Raw genomic sequence first — 10476 nt, 5'->3', positions numbered from 1 at the left:
ACTGGATTTGGCACCTGGACGTTTAGCGGGCAGCAAAAGGGCCCTTTTTGCGTAACGAGGCCACGTACAGCTAAAGCCGAGAGCATCAGGAGGCACGGCCCCGATACCTGTGGGTCCAGTTTAAGTTTGGTTTCGCTGGGGGGGGTTTATTCCTTTTGTGATGCTCTTTGCAAAAACTACTGTGTTGAGATACTTACACTGATTTACTCATAAAGCTGGGCAATTCCCACTGTACCTTACTCAGGTTTACTCCAGCAGATGGTAGGATTTGAACCCGCGTCCCCTCCGTCCTCAGGCAGCGGCACTAACCGCTACGCCACCTGCTGCTGCGTTGAAGTACGACACGCATTCAGTGCATTCCTTTTGCGGCGCAGACACTTTATTTTGGATTAAAACAGAAACATCAAAAGGAAATTAAGTGACTTTGCAGCATCCAGAGAGAAGCGTCACATTAAATCACGTTCGTCTCAGACAATCATTCGATTAAAAAAAAAAAAATTATATAAAAGTTTGCATAAAAGCAGCGATTACACAACATAAACCTGCGATCGAGACATTGTTTCTCCACCTGGACCACTTTACCTGGACTTTTTTTTCCCAGCAGCTCAGTGGAAATTTATTGCAAACTGGTCCTGAAAGGAGGGACATGCACTTTTCCCATAATTCCGTGTTGGATGTGGACAATTTCTGGAGTGGAAAGCGGACACACACACACACACACACACACACACACACGCCTCATTTCGATTCCTTTCATCGAAAATGTGGCAATCGGAGCGAGCGTCGGAGGGCGGCAGGAAAGCCCAGCGAGGGCCGCTCTGCCCCGGATCCGGGACCGGGAGGACCTGAAGGGAAACTGGGCCGTTGCGCCGCTCCCGGCCGCCGTCGCGTTTGTGCGTCGAGCCGCTTCCCCCGACGAGCGCGTTTCTCCCGTAAACACGGGGGGGGGGGGGGGCCTCCCCCCATGGACCCCCCCTTCGCTTCCCTTCTCAGATCCAAGAGAGTAAAAAGTAACGCAGCCTAAAAACTAAAAATATTCCGTAAGAAGCGTAAAAACGGTCATCGGACAGAAGCGCAAACCCATCGACTGCTGCCACCTGGATGCCGCTCCATGCCGATGCAGGAACTCCGCAAATTCCACGTCTTTCGCAAACGGACGCGCGTCTGACTCGTGCGCGAAAACATTTGTCACGTTTCCCGCGCGAACCCTTTGACGCACGGGGGGGGGGGGGGGGGGGGGGGGGGGCTAAACGAAGATACGGGTTCGCCGAAGGAGAGCCGATCCGGAACCGGGCGGCGAGGGAACCGTCCAAGCGCTTCAGTTGGGAAACGGGACACGAGCGGCGCCCGCCCCCTCCGCCGCGTAGTCCGTCCACCTGTCCGCCCGCGCGCTAGTTGAGGCTGCCGCGGTCCAGCTCGTCCGTCCCCATGAGACCCGCGATGCAGGGCAGACCTGAGTGGGGGGGTAGAGAAAGACACGGTTCAAGAGTTGCCAGTTGCTGCAGGACAGAGGACGGCCAGTAGGGGGCAGAGCACCGAACTCCACTTCCAACACCATACGCTCCAATCACGGGAATTTTGGCATAAATCAGCACCGGAGCGGGGAGATTATTGGGGTGGAGGATCAGATCAGAACAGCCGTAGAGAACACGCTTTACCAGGATGAGAAATGTCAAAAAAAAAAAGAAATGTGTTGTGGAATTGGAGGTAATTGAGTGACACTTTAAACGGTTTTTTCTTTTTTTTTGGGGGGGGGGGGGGGCTCACCATCCGTCTGTTTGGGGACAGGAGGGTCTACAGCCGGATTGCAGCCTGCAATATAAAGTTACATTTACATCACAGTCTCGTGCTCTTACACACACGGGCCCGGTTCTCGTGCAGGCCTCACTCCTGTGTGCGCCTTCTTGTCCCATGGATGAGGTACGAGCTCGTGTGTGTGTGTGTGTGTGTGTGTGTGTGTGTGTGTGTGTGTGTGTGTGTGGGGGGGGGTGCGCTTGTACTCACGGCTGCGGATCCTGATTGGCCAGATGAGGATGGTGCAGAGGGCGAATGCGGCTGCGAAAGCCACGCCCCCGGTGACGATCACCATGACGTAGTGGTAGTACCAGACGCAGGCGTCACAACACACGGCCGTGCTGTCGACGGCGAGAGAGGAGAGACGGGTGAGCGAGCGAGCGAGCGAGGGGGTCGGGTGCGAAGGACCACCGGCAGACCCCCCCGCAGAGCTGGGAGGAGCAGGCGGAGTGGCTGCGCCGCACGGATAACGGCGTCTCCATGCTGATAACTTTATCTGTTGCGCGCTTCCATCTTCGCTGCGTCGGTCTCGTCAAAACCCTGCGCAGGAACTCCTTTCGACCCTGAACTTTACCGCGGTCGAATCCGTTTCCTCACCGCAATAAAGATTCCAATCCATCAATTTCCTCCATCAGGTCCACAGTATGTTTCAGTGACAGACCCACGTGGCAACACTTACACTCACTCACTCACTCACTCACTGGAACCTCAAACCACTCCACACGAAGAGGACCTCAGCAGTAACGTGGTCACGCGGGGCGAAACGGCACCGTTTCCAGTTAACTCTTCGACCGGAACCCGCCTTTCCGTCCCTTCGCTTTACTTAAAGCTCTTTAAATAGAGGTTCCTGCAGGGGCAGCAAAGAAGGCTGTTCTGTGGAAAGAGGAAGTGGAGAGGAGAGGAACACTTACTGGCAAGGGTGCAGGCCCTGGATGATCATGACGCCTAATCCGTTGGCCACCTTGTCAGTGAAGCTCATGGCACCGTAGACGAAGGCGCCACTTTGCTGCGAAACAGACGGCACGGTCAGGGCACGGTCAGGGCACGGTCAGGGCACGGTCAGGGCACGGTCAGGGCACGGTCAGGGCACGGTCAGGGCACGGTCAGGGCACGGTCAGGGCACGGTCAGGGCACGGTCAGGGGTTAGAGCTACTGCCCTGCAACTGTAGAAGCCTGGATCAGTGTACTTACCCTGTACAAGTAGGTAAATCACTAACTTACCCTGAAATTGTATATTAGCTGTTTAAACGGGTAAATAATTGTCAGTAGCATAACATTCTAAGTTACTCTGGAGAAAAGCATCAGATAAAACTAATGAATATATAGCGGGTATAAATGGCACTTGTGCAAAAACCGGAGCTGTAAATAAAGTGGAGACTCCCACGTAGCTTTTATTGACCGTGACCTCGCGGTAAAAGCGACTCGAGTTACCAATGTGTAAACAGCGTATTTATTAATCCTCTCCAGCCACAGTTTACAGGTGTTTTTTTAAAAAAAAAAAAAAAAGCAAAGAAATGTGACCAGGCACGATATTCCCATGAGCACCGAGCCCTTCCCGTCGGCGAACTCCTACCGTTTGATCCCCGATGAGCTCGGCGGTCATGGACAGCGACATGACCAGGATGGTGGCCGAGCCGGAGCCGAGCAGCACTGCGGCGCCGTACACCTCGGACCCCATGCGCTCGCTCAGCATGACCCAGTAGGAGAAGACCAGGATGAGCAGGAGGCCCACGAAGTACGTCATCTGACCGGGAGAGAGCCGACTTCCGTTACCGACGACGGACCGCGACGCACCCGGTCGCCAAAGCGCTCGACGCGGACCGGGGCGGAACCGCGAGACGGGATTCGCGACACTCACGCTCCTCCCGATCAGCTTGCTGAGCGGCTTCATGGCCAGGGAGCAGACGAAGCCGCTGACGTACATGACGAGCGGGATGGTGGCGATGTAGTTCTGCAGAGAGACACGCGCGTGAGCTGCGCCGGGCGGCGAACACGGGACCGAGACGCACCTCCCGAGACGCGCGCGCTCTTACCTTGGGCAGGAGCAGCGAGTTGGTCAGGTACATGGAGATGTACGTCTGGGACAGGTTCACTATGAGCCGGGTGGACATGTAGAGGACGGCGACCTGGAGCCCAAGCAGACAAACCGTGGACGTTTCAAACGAGGGGCTGTACTTCGCAGTAAAAATACTACATTAGTAGCACTTTTTCCCCATCAAGCACCAGCAGTGCGGTGCAGGACTGATCTGGTCCAGAGCGTACGTGAAGCAAGGTACACCCTGGAGGGCACGTCAGTCCATCACAAGGCAATCTCAAACAAACACACACACAGGGCAATTTGCAGTTACCGGTTCACCTGTAACACATTTCTCTGGACCGTGGGAGGAAACCAGAGCACCCAGAGGAAGTCCATGCGAACACGGGTAGGCTGCGGACGCTCGGCGCGGACCGAGCTGGATTCGAACCCGTGTCCGAACCCGCGGCCCGGGACTAAATGCCAGCTACGCCCGGTCCACCGCAGTCCCGCCCGCACGGAAACCATCCGAGTCGGAGAAAGGGCCCCACCTGGTAGAACGCAGGCTCCTTCAGCCAGTGCTTCCACTGCAGCAAGAGGGCGGGCGGCGCCTCCCGGGTAGATGCGAGCAGGGGCTCGCGCTCCCCCGCGGAATCCACCGCGCTGGCGGGGAAGTTGGTCTTCTCGCGTGTGCCCAGGTGGAAGATGAGCGAGAAAACGGCCCCGATGCCCAGCACAATCAGAGCCAGGTGCTGGTGAGGAAGAGATGAATTAAAAATCGCAATCTCTTCTCGATGATGCATGTCGGGGGTGTCAATCAGTCCGAGGCCAGCAGTGTAAAAACCATAGTAAGCGACGTACTAAATCTTAAATGGCTCAAGTGAGAAACGACGAGAAGCAGTCCTCGGGTTACGAACGTCCGACTTACGTACGACCCGCAGTTACGAACGATTTCATGCTGCATTTCAGTTTTTAGAAAAATATTCCACGTTCTTGAAATTAGCACATTTTGGTAAGTTTATTCCAGTACCTTTTCTAGAATGTTCTGGTGCCTTCCAAAATCTTCCAAGGGTGTGAAGCACCAAATTAAAACCGACGCTCTGGGATAACAAGCGGTATTTTTGTAACCAGTAAACTGTAATCATAATCAACGCAAAAAAAAAAAAAAAAAAAGTCGACGTAACTAAGAAGTTTGAAAGAATTTTGTTGTGTAATCGCTGTGCAATTCAGTAAAATTTATAGTATTTATGGCAGCTGCAGTATATACACTAATCTCATCCTTCTAGGATGAATTATATTGAAACGTGACCGCAATCCGCTGATCCGCACGGTTCTGTCCTGTGGCCACAGGGGGCGCTGGTTTGCTCTCTACTTTTCCTGCTGATTTACATACATTTACATTTATTTATTTAAGCAGAAAGGGGGGCGAAGTGGCGCAGCAGCTTGGACTGGGTCCTGCTCTCCCGTGGGTCTGGGGTTCGAGTCCCGCTTGGGGTGCCTTGTGATGGACTGGCATCCCGTCCTGGGTGCGTTCTCTTCCCCTCCAGCCTTACACCCTGTGTTGCTGGGTTAGGCTCTGGCTCCCCGCGACACTATAAGGGACAAGCAGTTTCAGACAACGTGTGTGTGTGTGTGTGTGTGTGTGTGTGTGTGTGTGTGTGTGTGTGTGTGTGTGTGTGTGTGAGAGAGTGAGAGAGACTTCCAATGAACTCTATGTAGCGTCATCAGCCCTCACACCTTATTCACCGCGGTGACTTACACTGCTAGATACACTTGGTCACTCATCCATACATCAGTGAAACAGTCTGTCACTCACACACTATGGGGGAACCTCAACAGCATGTCTTTGGACTGTGGGAGGAAACCAGAGCACCCGGGGGGGGGGGACCACGCAGACACAGGAAACTCCACAGACTGAGCGGGGATCGAACCCTCATCTCTCACACCATCCAGGTGCTGTGAGACAGCAGCGCCACTCGCTGTGCCGCCGTGCCGCCCGTTGTGAAACGGAAGTGACTGTATGTGAACTAACATCCCTCTGTGTTCCGGATGTCAAGCGATTGCTAACTGAAAGGCAGCTTTTAAAAAAAGGGAAAAAAAAAAAAAACCTCAGATGTGGCAATTTGAGGAACCGAGAGCAGGGCCCTGAGGCACACCCGCGAGCTGCCGCGACGCGATGCGACACGGCCCCCCCACCCACCCACCGCCTTACCTGGAACACGGGGATGTCGAGGCTGCTCAGGTTGTCGGTGGCGTGTCCCGCCTGGAAGTGCAAGAGCAGCCAAGTGATGGCGTACACGGTGATGTTGGCCATCACGGTGCAGGCGTACCTGCCGAGACGAAAAGACGAGTCGGTGACCCCCGCGCGAGTTTCCGGCGGCACCACGGTGCTCTGCAAAGAGTCCTACCTGGGCTGCGACGTTTTAGAGGAGCAACGAAAGTCACGCCCCTCATCCGGACGCATCTCGGACGCACGGACAGCGAGCGCAACTGTTACCGATCCATCATCTATCTGACGCTTCTCTCCAACGCAACTAACAAGGTGAGGTTTGGACACCACGTACGCCGGTTCACCCATTTATAGAGCAGGGTCATTTTTACCGTATCAACCAGGGTAAGCGTCTTGACCAAGGGTGCCACCGCGACAGGGAGGATTTGAACACAGCTCCTTCGACCGCAAGGCAGTGGCTCTAACCGCTACGCCACCTTGTGGCCCAAGCGAACAAACAATAAAAGGTACGAAGCGAGAGGCGGTGCAGCTCAAGGTCCGCAGGATCTCGGAAACGCGACGCGGAGAAACGGGGGATTTGGGAAATGCAGTCAAACCGGTCCGGCGAAGACCGGGCTCAGGTTACCGGGTTTGATTTACAGAAAGCGGTTCCCCAGAGGGACGCGACGCGACGCAACGCAACGCAACTCGACCCAAAATCCCAGGAAACTTGTGCTAAATAGTCAGCCTAATATCTCAAACTGTGCTTTGTTCGCACAAAAAAAAAAGAGGGAAGTGGTCAGTGGTCACCCCCTCCCGACCCCCCAGAGCACCGAAGGACCGATTCTCGCCCAGGAATCGGTGCAAAGGCTGAACACGAGACCAGACGTGCGGAGAACAGTCACTCCCCACAAACCAAGTGTTTCACCCTGTATTTACACTCTTTCCAAGTGGCACGAACTGCAATTCATCCATTCTGAGAAGAGGGGGGGGGGGGGAAATAAAACAAACAGGTTCTGCACCCACCAGGTGGCGCAGTAGTTAAGGCACTTTCAATGGGAAGGTTCTGCCTTCAAATCTCACTCATGCCATGGTGCCTTTGGTCAACATAGACTTACCCTGTTTTACCCTACCCTAAGTGTCGCACCACTCGAGCAGTAATCACAGTAAGCATAAGGTACTGACACTAAAAACTACTCATGTGCGTAATAGGGTAAATCACTGCAAGCAGCGTGGTGCACAAAACTCACACCGAGTCACCTTGGGAAAAAGACGGTCAACTAAACAAACACATAAATCCAAAAATAATCATCTAGAACAACAACAAGGGCAGCGGAGGGAATTTCCTCGTTCTCCTTTCGCACAATAAGAGACAAAGTCCTCGGTGGACGGAGGGACTTCCCCCTCACGTCCTCGTTCGTCAGCACGCGGTTCCCGGGGGCGGGGCCTCCCGCTGGACGACCTCGGTCGTCGAACGCCTCGCCCCTCCACGGTTATCGTCGCTCCCGGCGCGTTAATTAACGTCACGGCGATTCGCCCGTTTGCGCAGCGGGGGACTTTTCACTCCATCGGCTCGGGCTCAAGGGTTCCTGCTGCGCGCTGTCGAATCCCGTCCGGGTGGGCAGCGCCTACCTGTAGGCGGTGAGCTCCACCTTGGCCTGTTCGCTGGACACGAGCTCGGGGATGAGGGACAGGTGGGAGATCTGCGTGGCGGCCCATCCGAACTGGAAGATGATGATGAAGGGGATGAAGTAGATGAGACCCACCCAGGGCGGGGACGACTCGCCGTACCCAGGACACGGGCTGAAGATGAACGGGAAGGACAGCAACACGCTGACGGTTCCTGGAAGGGCGACACGATGAACGATATTAACGGGACGGAACTCGGAGAGGCCGTAACATCATCTTTCGGCACCTTTGATGTTGGAATGTGTGAAAAGGTGGCGTGGGGGGGGTCGATCACGGTTTTGAAGTGGGATCGAGGACGGCACGGTCCCACGGCACCTGGGTGGTGCGAGAGGACGTGGGTTCGATCCCGCTCAGTCCATGTGGCGTTTGTATGTTCTCCACATGTCTGCCTGGGTTTCCTCTGGGTGCTCTGGTTTCCACCCACAGTCCGAAGACATGCTGTGCAGGTAGACCGTGTGTGCCAGGTGTGTGAGCGAACCCCAGAGCACACTCCAGCACCACGTGGTCCCGAATAGACAGTACACACACACACACACACACACGAGTCAGTCTGTTTGACTATGATGATAATCTGTTTTAGTTCCTTGTTTTACAGGTCACTTATTTTTGTTACACAGTATCGTTAATAAAGAGGAAAAAAAAGAAAAGAAAAAAAAAACTGTCCAGACGTTGCTATGGCGACACGACACACACACACACAAAAAAAAAACACAACAACAACAACAACAACAACAACACAGCAAAGCCGCAGATGGGAACCGAAATGGAAATCGAGGCTCCGACCGAAGCGGGGCGACGCTGCCCGTCGAGTCCCCTCCGCTTTCGGTTCTGCTCCCGAATCGGCGGAGCGAGTCGCGTGACTCATCCGAGTCACCTGTTGCCACTAGACACATTTTCAGCGTCGTGGGGGTTAACGCCGGATCTCACGGCGAAGGAAGGAAGCACGTGGGTCTGGTGTGGCGCATCTCCGCGCGACCTTGTGCGTGCCCGGCCTCCCGAGGGACAGCGAGGGGGTCGTTCTAGTGCCGGGTTCGAATCGAAGCAGAGTCATAACTCAGCAGCGATCAAACAGAGAGAGGAAACGACGAGGCCCAAGAAGAAGAGCGCTGTTCGGCGCGCTCGTGTGCGCGTGTCACTCACCCACGAGATGCCAGCTCTTCCTCTTGCCGTACCTGCAGCACCCGGCCGCGCGGTCCGACTCGTAGCCAATGAGCGGCGTGCACAAGCCGTCCGCCACCTGGCCCGCGAGCAGCAGGACGCCCGCGTGCTTGTTGGGGAAGCCCAGCACCGAGTGGTAGTACACGAGCAGGTACGTGAACCACATGGATGCGCACAGGTCGTTCAGAAAGTGGCCCACGGCGTAGCAGAGGCCCCTGGGGAGGCTCAGGGAGCGACGCGCGTCCTCCGGCTGCTCCATTATCGGCATCGCCGCCGCCGCCGCGAACCGGGGAGAAAGGAAAGCGAAACGGGGCGCGGGAGCGATCAGCCGAGGAGGCGCGCGGCTACAGCCGCCTTGAGGGTCTTCAGCTCCGTTTCCCCGCTCTGATCCCGCATCGTCCCGCACCGGAGCCCTCGGAAGGTCGCCGGACGCCTCGCGTAGCTCCGCGGCGATCTCTCGCCATCCGCCGCATCTTCAAGCCCTGCCCGTGACGCGCCAGCGCGTCATCGTTCACCAAGGCGGCGGGGCCTGTCGCCATGGCGCGGGCCAATCACGAGCGAGGCGGCTGACGGGGACAACCAATCGAGAGGCGCGTTAAGAAAAATGTGGGCGGAGCTTTTGGAATCAAACAGCATAGTAGCCTGGATCGGTTTAGATTAGTGCCTAATGTCGTCCTTAGTAAATTAAGATTAAAAGTCGCGTACGACTTTTAAATTGGTTAAATTAGGAAAAAGTGAAATGGGAACAAAAAAAGTGTCTAGGCAACGTGTCATAACTTTGTGTAGTTACAGTGCAATATTTAATCTTGACTTGTCATGTTATCCTGTAGCCCTGAGCGCCTCTGTACTGTTACTGTACAAACAAACTATAGTACTTAAGGGACTCAACAAGGGCCTTTTGTTGTTCTCCTGGAGTCTGCGGCCTTTCTTTCACAAGGAGCTCAAGTAAATCATACGCGGAGACTGATCAACCCTGGCTGCGTCTCCTGTCGAAAGACCCGAAATGTCTCAAGAGCCCCCGCTTACACCCCTGATGATGCATCCAGGTGCATCGCAAAATGCTTAATATTTTTTCAGTATTTTTCAGTATTCAGTATTTTTTTTCTACGAGATGTATGTCGCCTTGGAGAACGGCATCTCTAAATGAATAAATGTGTTAGAAGTCAGAGGTCAAAGGTCAAAGAGGACTAGGCACAGACATCAAGCGGTGCTGAAACAGTTGCTGTAGAAATGAAATGAATGACATTGCTTCCGGCTTCTTGTAAGTCTGCTTTCTACCACGTGCCCTCGAGCCTGGGACAGTAGCAGCCCTGAGACGCGCACACACACGCCGCACCGTTCGTGGATTTTGTTCGGAAGGAACGACCCATGACCCTCGACTCGGGGCCGTACAGTTGCGCCCCTCTTGCTCTTCCAAGATGACGCTCGTCCTTCCTCTCATCACACTAGCATCACTTGCCAGACACGGTGACTCATTTCCTGTTTTCGCAGCTTCTCGGCGAACGCCGGCAAACGGGTCCGGTTGAGATCCCCGGGCCACGTCGTCTCGCGGTCAACCGCCCCACGGATGTCATTTGCATTCATACACTGTATGGACTCTGTTCTATTTTAT

The 10476-nt window shown here is 54.8% G+C and overlaps 1 protein-coding gene across 1 annotated transcript; it reads right to left on the bottom strand.

Moving 5' to 3' along the window:
• Nucleotides 1-370: 370 nt before the first annotated feature.
• LOC108921453 (major facilitator superfamily domain-containing protein 12-like) lies at nucleotides 371-9389 on the bottom strand. The gene is made up of 10 exons (XM_029249090.1): nucleotides 8847-9389; nucleotides 7650-7860; nucleotides 6021-6138; nucleotides 4360-4560; nucleotides 3828-3920; nucleotides 3653-3745; nucleotides 3368-3538; nucleotides 2706-2800; nucleotides 2005-2135; nucleotides 371-1453 (listed from the first exon to the last, which is right to left on the bottom strand). The coding sequence occupies exons 1-10, from the start codon at nucleotides 9130-9132 to the stop codon at nucleotides 1392-1394; spliced, it is 1461 nt and encodes a 486-aa protein (XP_029104923.1). The 5' UTR covers nucleotides 9133-9389; the 3' UTR covers nucleotides 371-1391.
• Nucleotides 9390-10476: the final 1087 nt, after the last annotated feature.

The sequence above is a fragment of the Scleropages formosus genome, chromosome 25 (assembly GCF_900964775.1).
Source record: "Scleropages formosus chromosome 25, fSclFor1.1, whole genome shotgun sequence".
Classification (NCBI taxonomy): domain Eukaryota; kingdom Metazoa; phylum Chordata; class Actinopteri; order Osteoglossiformes; family Osteoglossidae; genus Scleropages; species Scleropages formosus.
Note: the sequence above shows the minus strand (reverse complement) of the source record. Positions and strands in the feature narration are given on the sequence as shown.